Here is a 27,968-nt window from a genome sequence, read left to right as displayed (position 1 = left end):
CGGCCTCTCTGATTGGCGATCATGTGGTGGCGCCGTGCGGATGCGCGCCCGTTGATTGGCTACTAGAGCTGGCGGTCACTGTGAGTGACAGCTGCCGGGGAGGATGTTGTCTCAGGCGGGCAGGTGAGTGCGGGGCAGGGAGGGGCGGTTGCAACCAGGCCGCAGGTCAGTTAGTGTTTAGTAGTTGGAATTTACTGGGCAGTATTTACTCCCCCCCCCCCCCCCCCCCCCCTTGGGTTCCTATGGCCATTCCACAGTGATTGCTGGAGTCTCATTCAGAGCAACAACTTACATTTGTATAGCACCTTTTAACAGTAAAACCCACCAAGGTGCTTCACGTGAGTGCTGTCAAGCAACCTGAGGCACGGAAGGTGACATTCCGTGACAGGTGACGGGGCTGGTTTAGCTCAACAGGCTAAATTGCTGGCTTTTAAAGCAGACCAAGCAGGCCAGCAGCATGGTTCGATTCCCGTACCAGCCTCCCCGGACAGGCGCCGGAATGTGGCGACTAGGGGCTTTTCACAGTAACTTCATTGAAGCCTACTCGTGACAATAAGCGATTTTCATTTCATTTCATTGGGCCGCCAGGGACCCGGGTTCAATTCTGGCCTCGGTTGATTGTGTGGATTTTGCACTTTCTCCCCATCTCAGTGTGGATGGCCTCCGGGTGGTCCGGTTTTCTCCCACGGACCAAAGATGTGCAGGTTAGGTGGATTCACCATGCTAAATTGCCCTTAGTGTCCAAAGGTGTGCAGGTTAGGTGGGGTTGTGGGGTAGTGGACCTGGGTAGGACTTGATGAGCTGAATGGCCTTTCACACTGTAGGAGTTTGAATTAGGCAGTAGACCTACCTATGGTCATTTTTCAGGATTTATACCGGCACTTTTCAGGTGGTCTGCTCACTATCTGATCACCGGTCAGCCTTTATGTCCATTATGCGGTTAGAACACATACCAGTGAAGCACTAGAAGGATGTTTTGTTCCTTTACCCATCTGCAGAAGCCTCAAATTACCAATGGAGACATTGAAAAGAGAGGTTATATTCCCTTCCCCACTGCCCACCAACCCGATTGTGTGTCTCTCAGTTGCAGTTGGGCCTTTTCCATTTGAACTGCAATGGTTCACTGTACCAGAAGATGTGATCACCCAAGATGTTTAGTGTTGCTGACCTCTGCCAGTGGCCACCCTAAGGTGACCGGCAACTTTGTCAAAATAGTATGACAGTTACCTCGGCAACTGAAGAAGCAGCAGTAACCAGCTCACTGAAACTCAGTTTGGGTTCCGAACAGGGCCACTCGCTCCATTACAACCTTGGTTCAAACATGGACAAAAGAGCTGAACGCCAGAGGTGAGAGTGACTGCCCTTGACATCAAGGCAGTACTTGCCCATGTGTTGCATCAAGGAACACGAGCCAGATTGAAGTCCACGGAATTGGGGCAAATTTGTCCACTGGTTTGACTCCTACCAGGCACAGAGGAAGATGGTTGTGCGTGGAGACCAACCATCTCAGCCCCAGCACGTTTCTGCAGGAGGTCCTCAGGGTTGTGTCCTTAGGCCCAACTATTTTCAACTGTTTCATCAATGACCTCCCCTCCATCATAAGGCCAGAGGTGGGGATGTTGACTGACGATGTTCAGCACTGTTTGTGACTTCTCAGATACTGAAGTAATCATGTCCAAATGCAGCAAGAGCTGTCCAACACTCAGGCTTGAGGTGACAAGTAATGTTCATGTAAAAAAAGTGCTAGTTAATGACCATCTCCAACAAGAGAGAATCTAACTAACCCTCTGTGACTTTCAATAACATTACTATCGCTGAATCCCCCACCACCAACATTCTGATTGATCAAATATTTAACTGGTCCAGCCATATAAATATTGTGACTAAAAGGGAAGGTCAGAGGCTGAGAATTCTGCGACTCACTTGCTGACTCTAAATCTATGCACCCGAGTGCAGCTCCAAAAACACTGAAGAAGTTCAACGCCATCCAGGACAAAGCAAAGCTTGATTTGCACCCCATCGATTAACATTCACTCCTTCTGACACTTTGACACACAATGGCAGCAGTATGCACCACCTACAAGATGCACTGCAGCAACTTACCCTGGCTCCTTCAATAGCATCTTCCAAACCCATAATCTCTACCACCTTTGACCATGGCAGCATATTGGAACACCATGACCTGCAAGTCCCCCTCCAAGCTACACACCATACTGACTTGGAACTGTACTGCTGTTCCTTTATTGTCACTGGGTCACAGTTCTGAACTCCCTTCCGAACAGCACTGTGGGTGTAGCTACACCACATGGATTGCAGCGATGCAAGAAGACAGCTCACCACCACCTTCTCAAGGGTAATTAGGGATGAACAATAAATGTTGGCCGAGCCAGGGATTTAATTGATGAGGAAATCTGACACACTGCCATCCTGTTTCACCCCAGCTGAATTGGACTTGGCTGTTTTATTTTCCTTATCGTTGAGTTGTGATGACCCCCATTCCCTCCAGGAATGATAGTTCAGTTGTCACAGTTTTGGACTAGTGATCCAGAGATCACCATTTCAAATCTTCCCATCTGGTGATTTGTACACAGGCACTGGAGCAATGACTGTGAAATTTATCACTAATATGCTGCTGTTCTTGAGGGAAGGGAAGCTGCTGTCCCCACCCAGTCTGGCCTTCAGGGAAAACTCCTTTCCAGACTATAGAATCATAGAAAATAGAAGCAGGCGCAGGCCATTCAGCCCTTCGAGCGTGATCCACCATTAATTACGATCAAATTCCATAACCTGATCCCGCCTTCTCCCCATTTCCCTTGATCCCTTTAGCCCCTAGAGCTATATCCAATTCCTTCTTGAAATGGCCTCAACTCCTTTCTGTGGTAGTGAATTCTACAGAGTCACCACTCTGGGTGAAGACATTTCTCCTCACCTTAGTCCTAAAAGGTTTACCACTTATCCCCAAACTATCACCCCGAGTTCTGGACTCCCCCACCATCGGGAACATTCTTTCAGAATCTACCCTGTCCAATCCTGTTTGAATTTTGTAAGTTTCAATGAGATTCCCTCTCAGTCTTAAACTCCAATGAATATAATCCTAAACCTATTTAGTCTTTCCTCATGTGACAGTCCTACCATCCCAGGAATCAGCCTGATAAACCTTTGCTGCACTCCCTCCATAGCAAGAACATCCTTCCTCTGATAAGGACACCAAAACTGCACACAATACTGCTGGTGTGGCCTCATCAATTCCCTAAACAATTGCAGTAAAACATCTCTATTCCTATACTTAAATCCTCTGGCTATGAAGGCCAACATACCATTTGCCCTTTTTACTGCCTGCTGTAACTGTGTGCTTATTTTCAGCAACTGATACACGAGGACACTAAGGTCTCGCTGAGTATCCACCTTTCAGTTTACACCCATTCAAATAATAATCCGCCTTCCTATTTTTGCTTCTGAAGCAGATAACGTCACATTTATCCACATTATACTGCAACTGCCAAGCATATGCCCACTCACTCAGCCTGTCCAAATCCCGCTGAAACATTTCTGCATCCTTCTCACAGCTCACCCTCCCACCCAACGTTGTATCATCTGCACATTTGGAGATAATATATTTAGTTGTCTCATCCAAACAATATATATTGTGAAGAGTTGGGTTCCTAGCTTGATTGACTTTTAATCCCCTCACAACAACGAAGAATTGACTATAAATACAAGCCAATGTTGTTATATTCCAAGAACAAATATAAAAATATCAATTGACCAATTTTTAGCTGCCGTTAAGTACAAATCTAGTTTTCAACACTTCTTAGTGTAAGTGAAAATGTGCCGTGTTTTAGCGCACTTTTAAGTTGTAGGGTTTCTAAAGGTCTGTAATACTCGATAGCTAAGGTCTCTATAATTGATGGAAGTGATAATTGGGTCTTTGATCTGATAATTGGGTCTTTGACTAGAAGGTAGCTGTTCAATATCATCATGTTCCTGAGGTAACAAGGGAGAAATTAAGGATTGGGGCTCCCCCTGCTGATCCACTTGATAAAGACAGACTAACTGAGCCACACAGATCAGAAGGTCCACTATTCAAGTTCTGGTACTAGCAGAGGGGACAAAGGAACAGAAACAGGATTTTTCCTTCCAATCACTATCCCAGACATATGTGTGGATATGGATTGGTCTTTTGTATCTTCACCTTGTTCCATGGAGAATGGTATCAGGAACATTTGTGTCCCAGTCGGTCATTATACCAGCTGACAGTCCTGTATGGCGAGGTTTACAGCCTCCTATAATCCATACAATGAGGAGGGGGGGGTTACAGGTTACTTATATCCATTGGAAGCGAGTGTCCCGCAGGATGGTCAAATTCAAATTTCAAGTCGGGGGTCCCGATTTCATTCACCAGAAATCGAGAATGGGATTTGAATTTTGCACCTTTTGGACTCCGAGGTGGGAACGCTACCACTAAACTGAAAGCTCTGTCCTGTGGACATAGGTGAGAATGGGGTCTGCTTTGGCTGTGATGCCCCATGTAGTCAAATAGCTTAGCAATTAGGGCAAGTTATTGAACACCGTGTGATGGCTCAATGAATCCTGCTTACTGCACGAGTATAACTTGCTATCCGATTTTCACAGATTTGTGTAGAGCTCCCCGAGGGACTGAAAGTGTCAGGTTCCTGGTGTTCACGCATCGCTTATTTTTATCCTATCAAGAGTCTGATGTGGTGAATGGCAGTGTGGTGGATGGTTGACATCGACTGGGCCTGAATCCAGCAAAGAACCAACACTAAGTTGAAAAGTGAAAACAGTGGAGGAACAAGTCACTTGACCCTAGTTGGGCTGTAGAGGATTTCTGAGGAACAAGGTAATTGTAGAAAACAACTAGAATGACTGACGAGGCTGAGTGATTGGATTACGAGGAGCAATTATACAAATTGGGTACATTCTCACTGGAAAGCAGAAGGTTGAGAAGTGATCTACAGGCCCTAAATATAATATATTCACTAATAAATCCAATAAAGAATTCAGGGGAAACTTCATTACCCAGAGAGTGGTTAGAATATGGAACTGGGGAACTAGGAGTATTTGTGCTGAATAACATCAGCACATTTAAGGGAAAGCTTGATAAGTAGGTAAGTGAGAAAGGTACAGCAGGATATGCCAAATTACACTGTACAAAAGGGGCGGCACGGTGGTACAGTAGTTAGCACTGCTGCCTCACAGCACCAGGGACCCGGGTTCGATTCCGACCTCCGGTGGCTGTGTGCACATTCTTCCCCTGTCTGGGTGGGTTTCCTCCGGGTGCTCAGGTTTCCTCCCACAGTCCAAAGGTTAGGTGGATGGCCATGATAAATTCTCTCTTAGGTTGGGTTTGCAGGAATATGGGGAATTGGGCCTAGGTGGGTGGTCTTTCGAAGGGTCGGTGTAGACTCGGGCCGAATGGCCTCCTGCACTGTAGGGAGCAGAGAGAGGTGATGCAGGGTGGGAGGAGGCTTGTGTGCAGCAGAAACACCAGCATGGAACTCTCCCTGGTCTGAACTGGGAGTCAGGAGGTACAAAGTAAACAAACCCCATTGCTGTGAAAGATTCCTCAGCCAACCTGTGGCTTGTGTTGGGTATTTTCACACGGATTAACTGAACATGTTATGATTGAAATCTACTCCAGTGAGCATGAAACTGCCGTAAGGGCAGCGACGGAAGGGTGAACAGAGTGACGGGTGCAGAGAATGTTTTATTTCACGTGTATCAAATTTTCCCCCTTCCTAAGATGTTGACTTGCACTCAGATACAGCAACCATGTATCGTCTCTCCCAGCTCTTCAATTTTGAGCTGACGCCATAGATGTCAGAGATTTATTCCATTGTTTGGGGAGGAGATTATCCGGGTTTAACCCTCACCTTGCCTCATGCCCACATGCGCACACTACCCAGCACAGGCCAGTGGGCCGAATCATGAAAATGAGTCACGGCTAATTTGTCTTGCCCTCCCTCTCCCCTCACTTTGCTCCCTCTCCCACCCCCTCATTCCGCCCTCCCCTCTCTTGCACATTCCCCTCCTCCCCCCGCCCTTGCTTCCTCCTCCCCTTTGTGCACCCCTCGCCTTCGTGCCCCTTCCCCCAGTGACTACAACTTGATAATAACCATTTAAAATGCTGCCTGGGTTAAGGATCATAGCACCTTAATGCCACCCATGACTGACATTTAAAGTGAATCACAAAGACTCTGGTGTTCCTAACGTCATTCAAAGTTCTCTTCCGAAGTATTTTAGTTACAGCTAGCTTATTCCTCTTCGTGGCAGCCTAAGCTCACATATCTATGCTGTGTGTCATTTAAGGAGGGCTTATCTGCTCTAGACAGTCTGTGGATTGGACCTACAAAGGGGCTTAGCTCTGTGGAAGATACATTAGCGGGGGACACCGATTACAAAGGTTGGCTTTGACTTATGTTTGTTTTATTTTGGTAAATGTGAAGCAAATGTAAGTAGTATTTTCTCCCCTTGTTTAACAAACGGACTCCCAGTGACTGAAATGAAAGCCAAGTTTGGATAAGACTAAGTTCAGGTGCTGGAAATAGAATTCACAGCTGTTGTAGTCTGATGTAATCGTGCCCTGAGCATGTCCTCTCTGACTTGCACTGTTCACTGGCAGTGAACTAGAGGCGGACACACTAATTCTACATTTGCCAAAGAGACTGTCGAGTAAAAGTCTAGTGCTGCAAATATTGCAGGGCCTTCTTTCAGACTTTAAATCGAGACCCGTCTGCCCCCCCCCCCCAAGTGAATCTCATGGCACTAATCAAAAAGCAATGGAGTTCTCCCTAGTCGGATTTGAACAGCCTGGGGATTCATGCCCAACAGAATACCCCTCGAAGGGTAAATCCCCTTTAACTCTGGCACCTGCGACTAGTCAGCACTGCAAGTAATTTACTTTATTTTAAGGGCGGCAAGGTGGCACAGAGGGTTAGCCCTGCTGCCTCACGGTGCCGAGGTCCCAGGTTCGATCCTGGCTCTGGGTCACTGTCCGTGTGGAGTTTGCACGTTCTCCCCATGTTTACGTTTGTTTTGCCCCCACAACCCAAAGATGTGCAAGATAGGTGGATTGGCCATGCTAAATTGCCCCTTAATTGGAAAAAATGAATTGGGTACTCTAAGTTTAAAAAAAAAAGTTACTTTATTTTTACACATTCTTTTCCTCTCCAACCCCTAGGAAAATGCTGTACAAAGGGACTCTCTTGGAAGTAACCTATTCAAACCTCTTGCCATTGATGTTTGGTAGTGTGGGCCTTATTATCTTATTCAGGCTGCTGCAGCGCATGAAGGAGCGAGCAATAGTTCAGGATGCTGTGGTGGTAATAACGGGAGCAAGCTCTGGCCTTGGTAAAGGTAAGGTAATAACACTCGGAGTATGTAGCAGTATTTCTGTTTCTGTACCTCCTTAGCTTCCTTCTGCTCTCTCAGTTTTTCCCCAGTTGTATACTGTATTGCTTCTGATCGCCACCCTTACCGTAAAATGTCGCATGCAAGGTTCTAAGCATCTGAAACTTGACATACGATTGATGTGCTGCTGTTAAGTCACAGAATGGCAAATACTGAAGGGGACCATTGTACTTGTGGCTGCTATCCAATTAGTCACGTTGCCCTGCTCCTTCCCCATTACCCTGTTAATTCTCTCGTATCAGGTATTTATTCAGTTCCCTACTGTGTCATTTCATAATGGATTCTTGCAAATGGGTGGAATTTTAATGTTGCTATTGAATCTGTTTCCACCACTCCTTTTAGGCAGAACAATCCCGATCACAACAATTCAGAATAAAACAAAATTCCTCAGGTTACCCATCCTGTGCTGCTGGAAACAGTTTCTTTCCATTAACACTTCCTGAACAATCTTTCATGAACACCTCTATTAAATCTCCTGTTCAGCATCTCTGCTCTGGGGAGAATAACCCGAACCTCTTTAGTCATTCCACTTGACTGAAATCTTTCATCCCTCGTTCAAATCTGATGTAAGATTGCTGTTCATAGACTACAGCTCTGCCTTCAACACTTTTATCCCAATAAGACTAATAACCAAACTCCGCAATCTTGGACTTGACCCCTCTCTGTGCAGCTGGATCCTCGACTTCCTCACCAACAGAGGATAGGCACCAGCACCTAGTCCTCAACACCGGAGTCCTGCAAGGATGCATGCTCAGTCCTCTACTGTACTCCCTATACACACATGACTATGTGGCAAGATTTAACTCCAACTCAATCTATAAGTTTGCGGATGATACGACTGTGGTGGGCAGTATCTCAAACAACGACAAATCAGACTACAGGAGGGAGATAAATCACTTGGTTGCATGGTGTACTGAAAACAACCTCTCTCTAAATGTTGGAAAGACCAAGGAACTGATCATCGACTTCAGGAAGCGTAGCACGACACACACTCCCGTCTGCATCAATGGCTCTGAAGTGAAGATGGTCGATAGCTTTAAGTTCCTGGGGGTCACCATCACCAACAGTTTGTCCTGGTCCACTCACGTTGATGCAACAGTCAAGAAAGCCCAACAACATCTCTACTTCCTGCGGAAGCTAAATGAATTTGTCATGTCTGCATCGACTCTCACTTCTACAGATGTACGATAGAGAGTATCCTATCCGGCTGCATCACAAACTGGTATGGCAACTGATCAGTCCAAGATCGCAAGAAACTGCAGACTGTGGTGAACTCAGCTCAACGCATCACACAAGCTTGCCATCCCCATGTTGATTCTGTATACACCTCTCGCTGCCTCAGGAAAGCAGACAGCATTATCAGAGACCCCTCCCACCCAAGTTTTGCCTTCTTCCAGACCCTTCCATCAGGCAGAAGGTACAGAAGTCTGAAGACTCTCACATCCAGACATAGGAACAGCTTCTTCCCCACAGCTACAAGACTCCTCAACGACCCCCCCCTCGGACTGATCTGTTCCCTGTAAGAACACTATTCATGACTCCCTATGCTGCCCTTGCTCATGTATTTGCTTTGTTTGGCCCCTTGTTCCGCCCTGTAACAATCATTTTTTGTCGATTTGTCAATGTTCCCTGTTGATTATTCTTGTGTCTACTATGTACGTACTGTGAATATTCCTCGGCCGCAGAAAAATATTTTTCACTGTACTTCGGTACAATAAATCAAATCAAATTAAATCAATCCTGTAAATCTTGTCAATACATCCTGGGCTAGTGCACGGTCAATTCCAATCCCACTTGACTCGGGGTCGCAACACAGGTGAAATTTACTTAATTTACATGCACAGGGAAGTTGCTTAAATATCCAATGTCTTTGGTTTGATTCCGATTAAGTAAAGCCACCAGGTTTATAAATTTTAACGCAAATAAACTTTTATTATTCGACAGTAATACAATTAAACTGGCAGAAAAATTGAACTGATTAATACTCCTTTACCAACCCTCCTCCCTCTTTCGAACTAACTCCATTCTCAACAGATGCACATAGACAAACAACGCAGAGGGGAAAGGATGACTGAGAGCTAAAGAAAATATTCATAAAAATAAAAGGATAAAGGATCTTTGCACCAGGATGGCTTCCAGTTAATGTCTTTCTGTAATTCAAGCTTTCGTTTTGGTACTTTCCCTTTGAGACTTAAGATGGGTTTCTCTGGCAAGGTTGTCTACTTTCTCTGTAGATTCACAATCATTTCAGGTTTTCAGCAAAAATGCGCCAGACACTCACTAGTTTTGGAACAATAAAGCAGTTCTTTACTTCAGCAGTGCGAGAGAGAGAGAGAGGCACCATTCCTTTTACTTCCAAGGTCTAAAAGCTTCTGCCAAGTTCTCTCTAAAAACATCATGCATGCAACCAACCACTTAAGTGTTGTCACGCAGAACACTGTCCCTGGCCAACCCACAGGTTGCCAGTCAGCCAACTGAACGGACTTCCTCCACTACCCCAAGCTTAGAAGTTTACTTTTTCCTACTTTGTTGTGAGCTATGCCTGTGAACCCTTTGAGAGTTTGCTAATTCAGCACCATTATGGTCTTTGATCCCTACAATTATACAAAAATGTAAATAAACTTATATACTAAGAATCTCTGAACACAGTTCGTCATCTGCAGTTACTTTGGCCTCTAGTGAAGTTCGGCTCCGTTTCAATCCAAAGTTCCTTCCAAAAAGTTCCTAACATTCACTCACGGTCAAACGTCTGTGTCTCCTCTCCAAAATACAAGACCTAGGAACATAATGTCCTGACAAGCAGGCTGCTTCAACTTGAGTCCTCTGCTTAAAGGCACATTCCAATTATGGGTCTGCAGATCTAATATAATAGAAAATCAAATGGGAATAAAGGAAATAAATAGGAATGACTCTTAACACCTCTTCGGCACCCCTCAAAGGACTTGACATATTTCCTAAAGTGTGTTGCCCCAGAAATGGGCACAGTACTTCAGCTGAGGCCCAATCAATGTTTGAATGTGCTATGGGTCAATAAACATCATGATGAAAGATGTCAGTGCCGAGGAACAGAACCACTATTTTATTTGCTCTTGCTATGCATTTAAGTATTCGGGATCTGGCCCTTGTGGATTAGATGTGCCACAGATCAAATTCACTCTGACTGCTCCCAACCATGGAGTTGAACGAATAATAATAATCTTTATCATTGTCACAAGTAGGCTTACATTAACACTGCAATGAAGTTACTGTGAAAATTCCCCAGTCACCACACTCCGGTACACTGTGGGAGAATTCAGAATGTCCAAATCACCTAACAAGCACGTCTTTCGGGACTTGTGGGAGGAAACCGGAGCACCTGGAGGAAACCCACGCAGACACAAGGAGAACGTGCAGACTCCACACAGACAATGGCCCAAGCGGGAATTGAATCCGGGACCCTGGCGCTGTGAAGCAACGGTGCTAACCACTGTGCTACCATACGGGTTCAACCCCAAGCTTAGAAGTTTACTTTTTTCTACTTTGTTGTGAGCTATGCCTGTGAACCCTCTGAGTTTGCTAATTCAGCACAATTATGGTCTTTGATCCCTACAATTAGATCGGAGGCTAGCCAAAGTCATGGATTAATGGAATGGCTACAGCGCAGAAGGTCGGCATGCATCTTGTCATGTCTGCCATTTCACAACGGATCCTTATGCAGGTGTGGTGACCCCCTCCACCCACACCCCAAAAGAGGTTTTGGTGAGCGACCTTTAAGAAGTGAAGATTTAGATTACATAAATTATACTGGAATATAATATGAACAGAACTAGTTAGAAAGAGTCTCAATTTATTTTTCAATGGAGCATGCAACCCATTTGTGGAGCAGTAACACAACATGCTTGAGTGGGTTGTGATGCTGTCATAGGGTAAGGGTGAAGATTTAGGGTTGGCCACTGCATTGTGGATCCCTGGCTTCCTACAGAAACCTTTTGACCTCTTGTGCCCAGTTAGTCTTAAATCATTGCATCATTGGTAGCCAGGCCTTCAACTACTTAGGTCCTAAACTCTGGAATCCTCTCCCTGAACATCTCCACCTCTTTCCCCTCTAGGATGTTCTTTAAAATTGACTGAGCCTGTCCTAATCTCGCCTTATGTGGCTCAGTGTTGAAGTTTGTTTGCTAACGCCCTGTGAAGAACCTTGGTATGTTTTACTGTGTTAAATACACTATATAATTGTGAGTTTTGCTGCTGTTGAAGCTAAAACCAATGATCTTTGCTTTTCCTGTCAGAGTGCGCCACAGTTTTCCATGCAGCTGGTGCCAGGCTGGTATTGTGCGGACGGAACAAGCAAAAGCTGGAGGAACTCGTGAAGGAACTAACAGGAATGGTGAATGACAAGAAAAAGGTAAGGAGTCCTGTGTGATTCAAGTCATCGTACATGTTAGTTAGGGTGTTCAAAAACAGGGCTCATGAAAATTAGATGGCCACTCATAAATTCAATTAGAAATTGAGGAGAATCCTCTTTATCCAGTGAGCTGCCATATTGGAGTGGTTGAGGCAGATGCCACAGATGTATTTAAGGGGAGGCTAGCTAAACACACCAACAAGAAGGAAAAGTAGAATATTTGCTCTGGTTGGATGGGAGGAGGTTCTTGTGGAGAATAACCCAGCATAGATATGTTGGGATGAATGACCTGTTTCTTGATTTTATGCTCAATGGCCCCTGTTTTGAAATGAGACTCTCAGGGTTATTTGTTGGGTTTTGGACTGCCTCAACCTTTTTGGGGCGACCTTTAGCTCATTTTCTGGATTGGTGCGGATGTAACTGATCCAATGTGGGGACATCAGAATAATGCTGCAGGTGAACCAGGCTGGCAAGACGAGAGGAGATAAAGTCAATTTAAATCAGATGTTCAAATAAAGAATGATTTCATGCAAATGATGATTTAAAAATTGTAATAATCTAGCAGTAATGGTGAAGAATATTTGCAAGTGTATGAAATGTAGTTGGATGCTAGCTCGTGCAATGTACAACCCTTGGTGCTTGAGCAGCTGAGTCAGTAAGTCACCTCTGATATTCTGTGCTAATGCCATGGAGGGATTGTATTGTTATTGCGATGGATGTGGTGGGGAACTGGGAGGCAGTGCAGGTGAATGCAGACAGGACAATTGGCTGTGTGAAATTTAGGGCAGAATTTTCTTGCGGGCTTCCGGATCCTGACATCGGGACCAAGTGGGGATCCCAAGCCCATGGTAGCCAGGAGCCAGACCAGAGACGTTATTTACCCTGGAGCTGGCCTCTCCATTGGCTTCATGGTCGCCATCCTTAGGCAAACTCCTAATGTTACCATTCGACTCACAGGGCCAGAATCTCTAGAACCTCCACAGCCCCAGCAGAACAGGTGGGAGCTGCTGAGACAGGTAGGAACCCGTAGCGGTATAAAGATAATGAAATATGTTGTGGAAGGGAAAACGGCAGGCCCCTCAGATTGGATGGGAACGCATTCCAGTTAGATTGTTGGGGCTGAGGGGGCTGTCTTTCCTGCTGGTCCCCTCACAGTGGGGTGGAACCTCCATCTCCGATGGCATCCTGGACTGCTGCCGAGAGACCTCCTCCATGAAGCTGGCTGATTCCCCTGCACAATGGGGTGGCTGGTCTGCTACCAGCAGAATGCTCTCAAAATCACCCCTAATTGGGGTCCGGACTATTTAAATTGTCATCTCTGTGCAGTGGGCAGCCAACCCATTTTCCAGGGCGCCCATAGGAAACTTCCCCTGTGGTGGGAATACTTCTGGGAGCTGTACTACTCCCCCTGTAGTGTTCTTACAGGGAACAGATCAGTCTGAGGGGGAATCGTTGAGGAGTCTTGTAGCTGTGGGGAAGAAGCTGCTCCTATGCCTGGATGTGCGAGTCTTCAGGTTCTGGCTTCTTTGTGTCCTCATGGGAGACGAGGATGTTTTTAAAATTGACTGAACCTGTCCTAATTTCGCCCTATGTGGCTCAGTGTTGAAGTTTGTTTGCTAACGCCCTGTGAAGAACCTTGGTATGTTTTACTGTGTTAAATACACTATATAAATGTGAGTTTTGCTGCTGTTGAAGCAGTTTCAACAACAACAACGTGCTTTAACATCATAATGTCGTAAATGTCTTTTAATGTTGTAAAACGTCCCAAGGCACATCAGAGATCTATAATCTTAAAATGACATTGAATTCATATCCAGAAACAGCCAGTCCAGCTGTTTGCTGCACACACACTAACCTCATCCCACCACTCCTTCATCCAAGCCGATCAGCTTCAATCTCTTTCTCTCTCATGTACATACCAAGCTTACTCTTAAATTCCTTAATGGTTCAAACACACTCTGCTAGCACATTTTAACCAGCCTTTGGGAAAGTTGTTTCTCCTGAACTCTTTGCTGGATTTATTAGTAATTATCTTATGTTAATGGCTTTCCCCACAAATGAAAATGTATTTCTCTACTTCTAGCCCAGCAAACCCTTTCATTATTTTTAACAATCTTTATTGGTTCTTTAAAAAATGTCAGACAAGCACCGATGGTTGCTGCCAACAGTCAAATGAACTGGAAAGTCACCAAACTCCAAATGAGAAAATAACGCTGTTTTTAAAATTCCAGTAAGTGATTTCCTGCCTTTTAACTTTAGCCTCTGGGTTCAGCAAGAGCTAAAATTTGGTCAGTAAATGTGTCTAGTATTATTTACAGTCTGTTATAGCTTCTCCGATATATTACTCAGCACTAGATTTGTCGTGAGGAAGCTCTGTCCCATCTCCATTGCAGCCCCCACACCACATCTTTTCCCCCAGTTTTCAGTTACATGCAATGGATACAAATCCGGATGTGTTGTTTCAATATTTTCACTGTGGGCTTGGTTTCTTTTCACAGATGCACAAGCCTCATGTGGTAATCTTTGACCTGACGGACTTAGACACAGTGAGGAGCAGCGCGCAAGAGATCCTTGATTGCTTTGGCCAAGTGGATGTGCTGATAAATAATGCAGGGATCAGTTACCGAGGCAATATCCTGGACACTGCCATTAGCGTTGATAAAGACGTGATGAATACCAACTATTTTGGACCAGTTGCTTTAACAAAAGGTATTACATTGTCAGATATTAGTTGTGTGTGTTTCCCTTTAGCGTTGATCCTGATTTCTAGGCCCTCAAGAGGTCAGAGCCAAAAACTTTGCCAGCTTTGCTCCATAACCGGCCAGGAGAGAAGTGAAAATGGCCTGGGGTGAGGCCCACTTCCTTGTTGTTTTGTGCAAAATCCCATCCCCCTCATTAAAGGAAGGGCTGAAACCAGAGGCGAGCAGCATGGGAAGAGGCAGAGAAAAGGAAGTCTTGCATTCCTATTGCTCTTTTCATGTCCTCAGGATGTTGCAAAGCACTCTACAGGCAGTGAAGTACTTTTGAAGTGGAGTTACTGGTGTAGTCTAAGAAACACAACAGCCAATTTTCACACAGCAAGATCCCAGAAAACAGTAATGACCAGGTAATCTGTTTAGTGATGTTAGTTGAAGGATGATTATTGTTCAGGACACTGAGGATACCTCCTTTGATCTTCTTTGAAATAGTACCGTGGAATCTTTTAGATCCAGCTGGGAGGACAGGGGCCTAGGTTTAATGTCTCACCCGAAAGTCAGCTCCTCTGACAGTCCTGCGCTCCCTCAGTAGTCCAGTGGAGTGCCAGCATAGATTTCAAGCTCCAAACTCAGAAGTGAAAATTGAATCCGCAAGCTCAGAGACAAGACCCATGACTGATAAAGCTCCTATTCTGCTAGCTGTCTCACAGCTGTTTTAGGCCATGTCAGCATGTGACATGCACCCCTTAATGTTGTGCTATTCTGCAGATGTGAAGAATCGGGTGTTTCGCTATTATTGAAGGAACAGTAATTAAGCTTTTTTTGTTCTGAATCATGGCTCTGATTTGATCAGTCAGACTGTTTAAGGAACAGCTCCCCCAATGGCTGAGTGGGCAAACGCATCACCTTCTGTGATACTGGATAAGGAAGCTGTTCGGTCAGTCCGTGCTGAGAAAGCCGATCCAGCTGGTGCAGCGTGGCCCAGTGATAGTGAAGTCGGAAGATTGTAGATTCTAGTTGCATCCTGCAGACCCCACGCACAACCTAGGCTGAGACTCCCAGAGCAGTATTGAGACAGAGCTGCACTGTCAGAGGGTGCCGCCTTTCAGATGAGATGTTAAACTAAGGCTCCTGAGGGGTCTTCACAGGTCAAGATCCCCGGGCATTCGTTCAAGAGCAGGGAGTTATCCCTGGCCAATAATTATCCCTCAATCAACATGGCTGAAATGCCAATTGCTCATTTAAGACATTGTTGTGTAACATTACAATAGTGATTATACTTACAATAGCACATAATTTACCGTAAAATGTTTTGGGATGTCCTGAGGGTGTAAAAAACACAATATAAACGAGTCTTTCCTCGGGGTACTACAACAGGCTATAGGGTCCAATTATAAGGGGAGTGGTGGTGAAATTATCCCAGGTTCCTATTCCCAATTGCTCTCCACTGATCCTTGCTGCACATTGTTGTACATTCCTGCTGGGTGAAGATGGGATTGCTACCACAGTCGGATAGTTACCAACACTCATAGTTCATAGAATTTACAGTGCAGAAGGAGGCCATTCGGCCCATCGGGTCTGCACTGGCTCTTGGAAAGAGCACCCTACCCAAGCCCACAACCCCACCCTATCCCCATAACCCAGTAACCCCACCCAGCACTAAGGGCAATTTTGGACACCTAAGGGCAATTTAGCATGGCCAGTCCACCTAACCTGCACCTCTTTGGACTGTGGGAGGAAACCGGAGCACCCGGAGGAAACCCACGCACACACGGGGAGAACGTGCAGACAGTGACCCAAGCTGGGAATCGAACCTGGGACCCTGGAGCTGTGAAGCAATTGTGCTAACCACAATGCTACCGTGGGTGACATCTTTCTGATACCTGGGAGCTACAGTTCAACATGGATCAACCTCATCAGGGGATTGGGGAGAAAAATAGCGAATACTGTAGCACCAGTGGAGTTCTGTGGTTTCGTTATGGATAACCACTAGATGGTGCTCCAGCACCAGAAACATGAATAATTATTTCTCTGGAAGGGAAATGGGATTAAGTTGTTCACTTTCGTGCTACATCTACGATGTGATAAATAGACACTTGGACAATCATGATCAGGTTGGGCAGAGTCAGCATGGATTTACAAATGGGAAATCATTTATTTTGTTTAAATATTTTTATCAGGGTATTTGCAAGTTTTTATAATAATAACAATAACAGCGACATAAACATGGTACAATAAACGTTTCCACCCCATCACAATCTTCACACACCCCAACCATAAAACAACAGGCCGGCCCTCTTTTCCCCCCACTTTGAAATTCTGCTTCTGCTGACATTTTAATTTTCCCCGAGAAAGTCGTGAACTGCCGCCACCTCCAGGTGAACCCGACCATCGACCCTCTTAAGGCGAACTTTGTTTTCTCGAGACTGAGAAACCCAGCCATGTCACTAACCCAGATCTCTACACTCGGGGGCTTCGAGTCCCTCCACAGAATCCGTCTCTGGGCTACCGGGGAGGCAAAGGTCAAGATGTTGGCCTCTTTCACCCCCTGAACTCCCGGCTCTTCCGACACTCCAAAGATCGCCGCCTCCGGACTCAGCACCACCCGCATTTTTAGAACCGTGGACATTGCCTCAGCAAAACCCTGCCAAAACCCTCTAAGCTTCGGGCATGCCCAAAACACGTGGACATGATTCGCTGGGCTTCCCGCGCACCTCGCACACCTATCCTCAACCCCAAAAACTTGCTTATCTGGGCCACCGTGATGTGTGCCTGGTGGACTACCTTGAATTGTGGACTACCTTGAATTGTATCAGGCTAAGCCTGGCACGTGATGAGAATGTATTAACCCTGCTGAGAGCATCCGCCCATAGCCCCGCCTCTATCTCTCCCCCTAACTTGTCCTCCCACTTGCTCTTAAGCTCCTCCACCGGGGTTCCTCTGCATCCCACAGCTCCTGGTAAATATCTGAAACCTTCCCCTCTCCCACCCAGGTACTGGAGACTACTCTATCCTGCATTCCCCGTGGCGGCAGCAGCAGGAAGGCCGGAACCTGCTTTCTCAGGAAGTCTTGCACCTGCAAATACCTAAACTCATTTCCTGCTGGCAATTCAAATTTATCCTCCAAGGCTTTCAAGCTGGGGAAGCTCCTGTCTATAAATAGATCCCCCATCCTACTAATTCCTGCCCTTTGCCATCTCCGGACCCACCATCCAGCCTACCCGGTACAAACCGATGGTTATTATAAATCGGGGTCCAAACCGATGCTCCATCCACTCTCTTATATCTCCTCCACTGCCCTCAGATTCTCAGAGCCGCCACCACCACCGGACTTGTGGAGTATCGGGCCGGCGAGAACGGAAGTGGTGCTGATATCAGTGCTCCCAAACTTGTGTCTTTACATGATGCCGCCTCCATCCGCTCCCACACCGACCCCTCCCCCACTACCCACTTCCTAATCATGGCTATATTAGCGGCCCAATAGCAATTGCAAAAGTTCGGCAGCGCCAACCCACCCTCCCCCCGACTGCGCTCCAGCAACACTTTCTTCACTCGCGGTGTTTTACCCGCCCACACAAAGCCCAAAATAACCTTATTCACCCGCTTGAAAAAGGCCCTTAGGATGAAGATGGGGAAGCACTGAAAAACAAACAGAAATCTGGGGAGGACCGTCATTTTCACAGTCTGTACCCTCCCCGCCAGTGATAGCGGGAGCATGTCCCATCTCTTAAAGTCCTCTTTCATTTGTTCTATGAGCCGGGACAGGTTTAACTTGTGCAGTGCCTCCCACTCCCGGGCCACCTGGATTCCCAGATATCGAAAGCTCTTCCCTACCATTCTAAGCGGCAGCTCTCTCAGTCTCTTCTCTTGCCTGGATCACGAATATCTTGCTTTTCTCCATGTTTAATTTATGCCCCGAAAAATTACCAAATTCCTCGAGGATCCGCATAACTTCCCCCAACCCCTCCAATGGGTCTGAAATATACAAGAGCAGGTCATCTGCATAAAGCGAGACCCGAGACCTGGTGCTCTACCCCCCCCCCCCCCCCCCCCCCCTCAAAAAACCCAGCCCTTTCCAAGAGGCTCTTAACGCCATGGCCAATGGCTCTATGGTCAGAGCAAACGGGGAGAGGGGGCACCCTTGCCTCGGTGTAGTTTCAAATACCCCAACCTCAGCCGGTTCGTACGCACACTCACAACTGGTGTCTGATAGAGCAACCGCACCCAGTCAATGAAGCCCTCACCAAACCCAAACCTTCCCAGCGCCTCCCACAGGTAATTCCACTCCACCCAATCAAAAGCCTTCTCCGCATCCAACGCTACCACCACCTCCATCTCCCCTCCTTCTGAGGGCATCATAATAACATTGAAAAGCCTCCGAACATTGGCCTTGAGTTGCCTGCCCTTTACAAATCCCGTCTGGTCTTCCTCTATCACTCCCGGGACACAGTCCTCTATCCTTGTGGCCAGTATCTTAGCCAGCAGTTTGACATCCACATTCAGTAGAGAAATTGGCCTTTATGACCCGCATTGCTCCGGATCCTTCTCCCATTTTAGGATCAATGAAATAGAGGCCTGCGACATTGGTGGGGGGAGGACTCCCTTCTCTCTTGTTTTGTTAAATGTCCTCAACAGCAGTGGGCTCAATATCTCTGAAAACGACTTATAGAATTCCACCGGGTAGCCGTCTGGCCGTGCCCGACTGCATGCCCTCCAGCCCTTCCACCAGATCCTCATCCACCCTCGGGAACCTCAACTGACCTAAAAACAGCCTCATCCCCTCCACCCCCGCCGGGAGTTCCGACGCGTACAATTTGCTGTAAAAGTCCTGAAACACCTCATTCACCCCCCCTCCTCCCCCCCTCCCCCCACTGGATCCAGGACCAAATTCCCACCTCTACTCTTTACACTCCCTATCTCCTTGGCCACTTCCCTTTTTCTAAGCTGGTGCGCTAACATTCTGCTTGCCTTTTCCCCATACTCATAAACCGCCACCTTGCCTTCCTCAGCTGTTCCACCGCTTTCCCTGCAGTCAACAGCCCAAACTCCACATGTAACCTCCTCCGCCGCTCCCTCAGTAGCCCTGATTCTGGGGCCTCCGAGTATCTCCTCAACTAACCGATCCCTCTCAGCCCATTCCGCCATTTCTCTGTGGGCCCGTATTGTGATTAATTCTCCTCTAACACTGCCTTCAAAGCTTCCCAAGCCGTTGCTGCAGAGACCTCCCCCGTATCATTTGTTTCCAGGTAGTTCTGGATGGACTTGTTGACCCGCCCACAGATCGCTTTGTCCGCTAACAACCCCACATTCAGCCTCCACAGCGGGCCTTGTCCTCTCTTCAAACTAACCCGTAGATCCACTCAATGTGGGGCATAATCCGACACTGCTATTGCCAAGTACTCAGTATCCACCACCCCCGGTATTAGAGCCCTGCTCAGAATAAAATAGTCGATGCGAGACAATACCTTGTGGACATGGGAGAAAAAAAGAAAACTCCTTCGCCCTTGGCCGTGCAAACCTCCATGGGTCTACTCCCCCCATCTGATCCATAAATCCCTTCAATTCCTTTGCTGCGGCTGGCACCCGCCCCTGTCCTGAATTTAGACCGGTCCAATTCCGGATCAATGACTGTATTAAAATCTCCCCCCCGATATTAAAATCCCCCCCCCCCCCCGATATTAAAATCTCCCCCCCAATATTCAAATCTCCCCCCGATATTAAAATCTCCCCCCCGATATTAAAATCTCCCTCCCTGATCAAGTTATGTGACTCTAAATCTGGGATTAACACCCACCTCATAAATTCCACATCGTCCCAATTCGGAGCTTATACGTTCACGAGTATCACTCGCAACCCCTCCAGCTTCCCACTCATCATTATGTACCTATCCCTTGTTCTGACACGATTCTCCCTGCCTCGAATGCCACTCGTTTTATTGATCAAGCTTGCCTACCCCCCCGGTCTTGGAGTCCAGCCCTGAGTGGAATACTTGGCCAACCCACCCCTTTCTCAATCTAGTCTGGTCTATAGCCTTTAGGTGTGTCTCTTGTAACATTGCCACGTCCGCCTTCCGCCCCCTCAAATGTGCAAACACATGAGCCCTCTTGACCGGCCCATTCAACCCTCTAATGTTCCATGTAATCAGCCTGGTTGGGGGGCTCCCCCCGCCTGCCGACCAGCCGGTACCCTTTTTAGGCCAGCCTCCAGCTCGCTCCCCCGGCCTCCTCAAGCCCCACCGTGGGCATTTGCAGTCCCCGACCTCCCATTTGTCCCCTAGTAACAGTTCTTCCCCTGTCAGCAAAGCAGCTCTCTTCCCCCCACCCCCACCCTGTTAACAGCACTAGAAACCCAACTCCCATCTCAAGCTTCAGCTTAACATCTGCTCCGTGAGTCAGCTGACCAAGCTGACTTGATAGCTCCCATCCATGGCACCAGTCTGTCTCCCCATCGTCAGGCTCTGTGCGCTCTATCCACTTCCAGGGGCTGAGGAACGCCTCAGCCCCCATCAACATCTCCAGCATGTTTGTCACATAAGCCCTCGTATCCCATCCCTCATTGCCTTCAGGGAGGCCAACGATTCTCAGATTCTTCCTCCTGGATCTGTTCTCCAGGTCCTACAGTTTCTTCTGCATTCTTTTCTGGCGGTCATTCATCATCTCCACCTTGGTCTCCAGCATGGTTAGGTATTCCTTGTGCTCGGACAACTTTTTCTCCATCCGGATTGCACGTCCGTGGATTTCTGGATTCTGCACCACCAGAGGGCTGTAGAGGCTCAGTCATTGAGTATGTTTAAAGCAGAGATTGATCTATTTCTGTTGAACAATAATGTAAAGGGTTATGGGGCTGGTGGGTGTAAAAGGCATTGAAGTGTCCGATCAGCCATCATCGTAGCAGAGCAGGTTCGATGGGCTGAATGGCCTCTTCCTGTTCCTATGTACAGGCAAGGTGCTGTTCGGGAGGGAATGCCAGAATTTCCCCCATTGACAGTGAAGGAACGGCAATATAGTTGCAAGTCAGGATGATGTGTGGCTTGGAGGAGAACTGATTTGCTGGTCTCGTCTATACACAGGACAAACTCACTATTGTTGGAGGAGCTGCTCTGCAATTTACTATCACCTGAACCAAGGTCACAGTACAGAACTGGATTGGTTCTATCATTGTTTCATGCAACTGTTGCTTGTGAGGGTCATTCTGCACAATTTATAAATTCATGTATGAGGATGGTCACAGCGAAGGAATGACCGTTGTGCCAGATTGACTGCCAAAAGCTGCTGACTGGGAAGCACACCCAGTGTGTGAGGCACCGCAATGAAACGATTTAACTTTGCCAATCACTTCATATTGCAGCCATTCTGCCTTCCATGGTGCAGAGAAGAAGTGGACATGTCGTAGTGATTAGTAGCGTACAAGGGAAAATAGCAATTCCGTTTCGATCTGCTTGTAAGTATGGTGAAGCAATCATCACTTACTGTTTCATAGACATTTCATTTGCCAGTATAATTGAGTAGCATACATAATAACTAGATCATTTCTGGCTCCGATGTATCTATTGGGCCACATTTTGCTGGTGTGGGGCCTCTCTTCGCGATGTATGTTTAGATTTTCATAAACTGGGCTCATAAAGTTGCTGGAAGTGCCCGGGACAACATGGTGGCACAGTGGTTAGCACTACTGCCTCATTGAGCCAGAGACCTGGGTTCAATTCTGGCCTTGGATGACTGTCTGTGGAGTTTGCACTCCCTGTGTCTGCGTGGGTTTGCTCCGGGTGCTCCAGTTTCTTCCCACAGTTCAAAGATGTGCAGGTTAGATGGATTGGCCATGATAAATTGCCCCTTAGTGTCCAAGGGTGTACAGGTTAGGTTGGGTTACGGCGATAGTTCGGAGAGTTGGCTTACAGGGATAGGGTGCTTTTTTCAGAGAGTTGGTACAGACTTGATGGGCCGAATGGCCTCCTCCACTGGAGAGATTCTTCTAATAATTTCTTGGTGAGGAAAATGGGGCATCTGGGACCTTGGTGAAGGACAGGACCAACAATCCCATCTCTTTAACCACTGAGATTAAAGGATTGAGCAATAAAAAGGAAGGCCTGAGAAGGAGTGTGAATTGGAATCAATCAGGTACAGAACAAAATGAAGAGAGGGAACAAAGAATTTGAGTGAGAAAAGAGACAAAGAAGTCAGAAAAAATTGACATCATTAAAATTTTCCAAAACATTTCACAACCTGAAGGAATGAAACTTCATGTTTATTTGTTCTGTAGTTCTATAGAAGGGTCATCTGGACTCAAAACGTTTACTCTGCTTCTCTGTCGACAGATGCTGCTAGACCTGTTGAGTTTATCCAGCATTTTCTGTTTTATTTCAAATTTCCAGCTTTTATTCCATGTTTATTTTGTTCACTTTCTGGGCAGAGAGGTTGATTGCCAGTCATTCACAATTATTACCCTGTTAGAGGATTAAACGTTATTAATCACCTAGACTGAATTTTCTGTGGCACAATTAACGTTCAGATGAAGCAACTTGATGAAACTCTGGGAGGTTGAGGGTAGGTTGTAATTTTTGCAAAGCTAACAGTGGGGAAACACAAATCAATCAGCGACTAGTGGCGATTCACTCACATCACAAGCTGCAGGTCAATTTACACATTGATAACAGTGTATCGCTCAGATGCTGTTAGTTTTTACAGCAAAACCTGGGCCATTGCTTGAACTGGTAAACCTCTGTGTTACTATTTGGATTGTATGAAACTGTTTGCCATACGATACTATTCTGGTTTAATGTAATCTAATGAACATTCCCTTCCCCACTACCGACGAACGGTAGCTGCTGTGTGTACCATCTTCAAGTTGAATTCCAGGAACTCGCCAATGCTTCTCAGACTGAACCTTCTTTTTTTAAAAAATAATTTTTATTGAAAAATTTTGAATTTATACAACAACATCGAACCATAATAAAATACCAACAATAACAATAATAATAGCAATCATAAACATTCGCCCCTCCTCAATGAACAACACAACATATTAACAACAACTTAAATTAACACAATGTTAAGTTACATAACCGTAGAGAAAAAAAATAGAAACTATAATAGAAATTAAATAGAAACTATAATAAGGAACACCCCCCCCCTTAAAAAAATAGAAACTATAATAAGGAACAACCCCCCCCCCCCCCTCCCCCCCCCCTCCTCCCCCCCGCCCAATAGTACCTCAAAAGGTTGGGCAGCGCCAGCCCGCCTCTATCCCTCCCTCGCTCCAGGAAAACCCTCTTCACTCTCGGAGTCCCATGTGCCCACACAAGCTCAAAATACTGCTAGTCACTCTCCTAAAGAAGGCCCTGGGGATGAAGATGGGCAGGCACTGAAAGAGGAACAAGAACCTCGGGAGCACCGTCATTTTGATGGACTGCACCCTCCCTGCCAACGACAATGGCAGCATGTCCCACCTCTTGAACTCCTCCTCCATCTGATCCACAAGCCTGGTGAAATTATGCTTGTGAAGAGTCCCCCAGTCCCTGGCCACCTGCACCCCCAGGTACCTAAAACTCTCCCCTGCCCACCTAAGCGGGAGCCTACCAATTCCTTCCTCCTGGTCTCCAGGGTGCACCACAAACACCTCACTCTTGCCTAGATTTAGTTTATAGCCTGAAAAGGTCCCAAACTCAGCTAGCAGCTCCATCACCCCCGGCATCCCTCCGACCGGGTCCACCACATACAGTAACAGGTCATCGGCATACAACGACACCCTATGTTCCTCCCCACCTCGCACCAAACCTCTCCACCTCCCTGAATCCCTCAACGCCATCGCCAGCGGCTCGATTGCCAATGCAAACAACAAAGAGGACAGGGGGCAACCCTGCCTGGTCCCTTGGTAAAGCCGGAAGTACTCCAACCTCCTCCCATTCGTGGCCACACACGCCATCGGGGCCTCATATAGCAGCCTCACCCATCGAATAAACCCTTCACCAAATCCAAACCTCCCCAACACCTCCCATAAGTACCCCCACTCCACTCTATCGAAGGCCTTCTCCGCATCCAGCGCCACCACTATCTCTGCCTCCCCCTCAATCGCCGGCATCATGATGACATTCAACAATCTCCGCACATTCGTGTTCAGCTGCCTTCCCTTCACAAAACCTGTCTGGTCCTCGTGCACAACCCCTGGCACACAGTCCTCTATCCTGGTGGCCAGGATTTTTGCCAGCACCTCGGCATCCACGTTGAGGAGAGATATGGGCCTGTATGAACCACACTGCTGGGGGTCCTTGTCCCTCTTTAAGATTAACGAAATCAGCGCCCGCGACATAGTCGGGGGCAAAGTCCCCCCTTCCCACGCTTCATTAAGTGTCCGCACCAGCAAGGGGCCCACTAGGTCCACAAACTTTTTATAAAATTCCACCGGGAACCCATCCGGCCCCGGCGCCTTCCCTGACTGCATCTGCCCGATCCCCTTAACTAGCTCCTCCAGCTCAATCGGCGCCCCCAACCCCTCCACCTGCACCTTCGGGAAAGAAAGCCCGTCGAGGAACCTCTCTATTCCCCTCCTCTCCACCGTTGGCTCCGACCGGTACAGTTCCCCGTAAAAGTCCTTGAAGACCTCATTCACCTCTACCCCCTTCCGCACCACATTCCCACTCTTATCTCTCACTCCAGCAATTTCCTTAGCCGCATCCCGCTTGCGGAGCTGATGAGCCAGCATCCTACTCGCCTTTTCACCATGTTCGTACACTGCCCCTTGTGCCTTCCTCCACTGTGCCTCCGCCTTTCTAGTGGTCAGCAAATCAAATTTAGCCTGTAGGCTGCGCCTCTCCCCCAACAGTCCCTCCTCTGGTGCCTCTGCGTACCTCCTGTCTACCTCCAGCATCTTTCCCACCAGTCTATCCCTCTCGCTCCTCTCCCTGTGTGCCCGGATGGATATCAGCTCCCCATGAATCACTGCCTTCAGGGCTTCCCAGACCATCCCCACTTGGACCTCCCCCGTATCATTCACCTCGAGTTACCCCTCAATACTTGCCCGGACCCTCCTACACACCACCTCCGCCAACAACCCCACATCCAACCGCCACAACGGGCACCTCCCCCATCTCCAACTCGATCCAATGCGGAGCTTGGTTGGAGATTGCCAAACATTCGGCCTCCTCCACTCTCGGAATCAGTCCCCTACTTACCACAAAGAAGTCTATCCGCTCAGACTGAACCTTCTAAACCTACCATCACTACCATCTGGAAGGACAAGGACAGCTGAGACCCGGTAATACCACCACCTGGAGGTTTCACTCCGAGACACGCACCATCCTGACTTGGAAATATATCGCCGCTGGGTCAAAATCCTGGGTCTCCATCCCTAACAGCACTGTGGGTTTAACTACACCTCCGGGACTGCAGCGGGTCAAGAAGGCAGCTCAACAGTACCCTCTGAAGGGCAATAAATGCTGGCCCAGCCTGTGACGCCCACATCCCATAAATATGAATCTAAAAAAAATAGTTGCCCTTGGTCACAGAGGCAATTTTCAGGTTATCTTCACTTTTTTTTGTCTTTTTATCAAGTTCCCAGATTATACGGAATCAAAATGTTCCTAATTGGATTCTCATTCCAGATGCGGCATCTAAACACGCTACCCAAGCCTTCTTTGACTGCCTGCGCGCAGAGGTGGAGCAGGACGGAGTGAAAGTGACCGTCATTAGTCCAGGATACATCCGCACCAACCTATCCTTGAATGCAGTCACTGGGGATGGATCCAAATATGGCGGTAAGCTTTTAATCACTTTTAACTGTATTGTGTAGTGCAAGGATCTCTTTACTAATGGTCAGTGCCAATGTCTATAACCTCATTATAGGCAGTATAATTGGGTGGAAGAGTCAATTAAATGGCGGAAGGAGGCAGCCTAATTTTTATATACAACAGCTACTGCTTTTCAAGGCCAGTCCTACGTGAAGCAACCATAAGTTGAAATAAAAAGCACCTTCGATGTGGTAAACAATAAAGTCCCAAGACATTTCAGAGGAGGTTGCCAGACCAAAACTTGACACTGAGCCAAAGAAGGTGGTCAGAGAAGAGATCTTTAAGAAGAGTCAAAGGAGGAAGGGATAAAGCTTAGGTTTTAGGGAGCTGAAGTCACAGCTGCCAGTGTTGAATCAATGAAAGGTGGAGTTACAGAAGAGGCCAAAATTGGTGTAAGAGAGAGAGATCTCGGAGGGTTATAGACATGGACGAGGTTACAAGAGTCAACGAGCGGAGAGGCGAAGGAGGCATTTGTCCACAAGGATAAAAATGTTAAAATTGATGCTTTGCTGGTCTGCAATGCAATGCAGGCCAGTGAACACAAGACTTACGAGTGAATGGGACATGGAACAATTGAGGGTACAGGCTGAAGAGATTTTGATGAGGTTATGGACAGTGGAAGAGCAATGGTTACTGGGAGACATGATAAGGCACCTACCGTTTGTAAATTTCTCTTTTCTTTTCCTACTTCTTGATCTACCAACATATCTTTCCTACTCTCAAGCTTCAATGTTGTTCTTTACCTTGAACCTCAGTCCAGTAGCTAGATTTCTAAGTTGGCTTGTAAAGTGTTTGGAAAATCTGCCTGAGGAAGGTTGCCAATTGGTGACCAGGCACATTATATTGACTTTTTTTTCTTCTCTTTAAACCAGTGATGGATAAGAGTACAGCAGAAGGCTCCGAGCCTCGTGTTGTCGCGGAAGCTGTTCTCAATGCCGTTTGCAGGAGGAAGAAGGATGTCCTAGTAGCAGGGTTACTGCCAACAGTCGCAGTTTACATGCGGACCTTGATCCCAAGTCTCTTCTTTCCCGTTATGGCAGCCAGAGCCAAAAAAGAGCGCAAGGTGAAGGACAATTAACCTTGTCCGGGATCCCCTAACTCACTCTTTATGAACACTGTCAAGGCCTCTTGGTGCTATTCTCTGCTTGGTTACCACACTGATTGGTGTCCGGCCATGTGTATCCAAATATGTCTCTTGAACTCTTTTTGGCATGCTCTCTACTGGTTCCACTGAAACCGGGTAAATTAAGTGCATTTGAATGTGAGCTTTAACAAAAAATTGAATCCTGCTTTAGGAGGGTTTATAAGTGCAGAACAAATATGGAACATTGTGTGGAATACTCCCCGAGTTTAATGTCAGTGTAAAGCTGAAAGCACTGCACCAACGCTAAACTTAGACTGCACAGCAGGTGTAACCATCTGAATCCATTCTGATCTGGAATGAAGTGAAACTGCCTCCTTGAGAGAACTCTCACTCCATTTTGTTCTGTTATCATGTCTGCCCCAGGAAGCGGTTTTAGACTAAGCTTGCACTGTAACTGCAGCATCAGTACATGAAGAAACCCCTCGTTATAGTGTAAATATATTCAAAGTATTTCAGTGTCTAAGTGATCTGTTTACACATTTTCAATGCATTACGTTTCTGTGTAAGCAAATAAAAATATTAGATAAAGGA

At 46.9% G+C, this 27,968-nt stretch overlaps 1 protein-coding gene across 5 annotated transcripts; it reads left to right on the top strand.

Moving 5' to 3' along the window:
• Window positions 1-27,968, top strand: dhrs7b (dehydrogenase/reductase (SDR family) member 7B). 5 transcript variants are annotated; one of them, XM_038820198.1, is made up of 9 exons: window positions 1-123; window positions 4,633-4,861; window positions 6,331-6,424; window positions 7,202-7,377; window positions 11,700-11,815; window positions 14,314-14,524; window positions 21,859-21,951; window positions 26,108-26,260; window positions 27,166-27,968. In XM_038820198.1, the coding sequence occupies exons 4-9, from the start codon at window positions 7,206-7,208 to the stop codon at window positions 27,369-27,371; spliced, it is 951 nt and encodes a 316-aa protein (XP_038676126.1). In that variant the 5' UTR covers window positions 1-123; window positions 4,633-4,861; window positions 6,331-6,424; window positions 7,202-7,205; the 3' UTR covers window positions 27,372-27,968. The 5 variants fall into 5 exon arrangements, with proteins under 5 accessions (XP_038676126.1, XP_038676125.1, XP_038676124.1 ...); XM_038820197.1 differs by lacking the exon at window positions 6,331-6,424; XM_038820196.1 differs by lacking the exons at window positions 4,633-4,861; window positions 6,331-6,424 and having other exon boundaries at window positions 17-123.

The sequence above is a fragment of the Scyliorhinus canicula genome, chromosome 15 (genome assembly GCF_902713615.1).
Source record: "Scyliorhinus canicula chromosome 15, sScyCan1.1, whole genome shotgun sequence".
NCBI classification, from domain to species: Eukaryota; Metazoa; Chordata; class Chondrichthyes; order Carcharhiniformes; family Scyliorhinidae; genus Scyliorhinus; species Scyliorhinus canicula.
The sequence above is the reverse complement of the archived record's forward strand: the minus strand, read 5'-3'. Positions and strand labels throughout refer to the sequence as shown.

What these genes read in the sequence shown, in the direction of transcription:
- dhrs7b (XM_038820194.1), top strand. Translation starts at nt 6,801, where the DNA reads ATGGAGTTCTCCCTAGTCGGATTTGAACAGCCTGGGGATTCATGCCCA. An exon ending in GCGACTAGTCAGCACTGCAA is followed by an intron (nt 6,914 to 7,201) that starts GTAATTTACTTT and finishes TCCAACCCCTAG; the next exon opens with GAAAATGCTGTACAAAGGGA. An exon ending in AATTCCGTTTCGATCTGCTT is followed by an intron (nt 21,952 to 26,107) that starts GTAAGTATGGTG and finishes TTCTCATTCCAG; the next exon opens with ATGCGGCATCTAAACACGCT.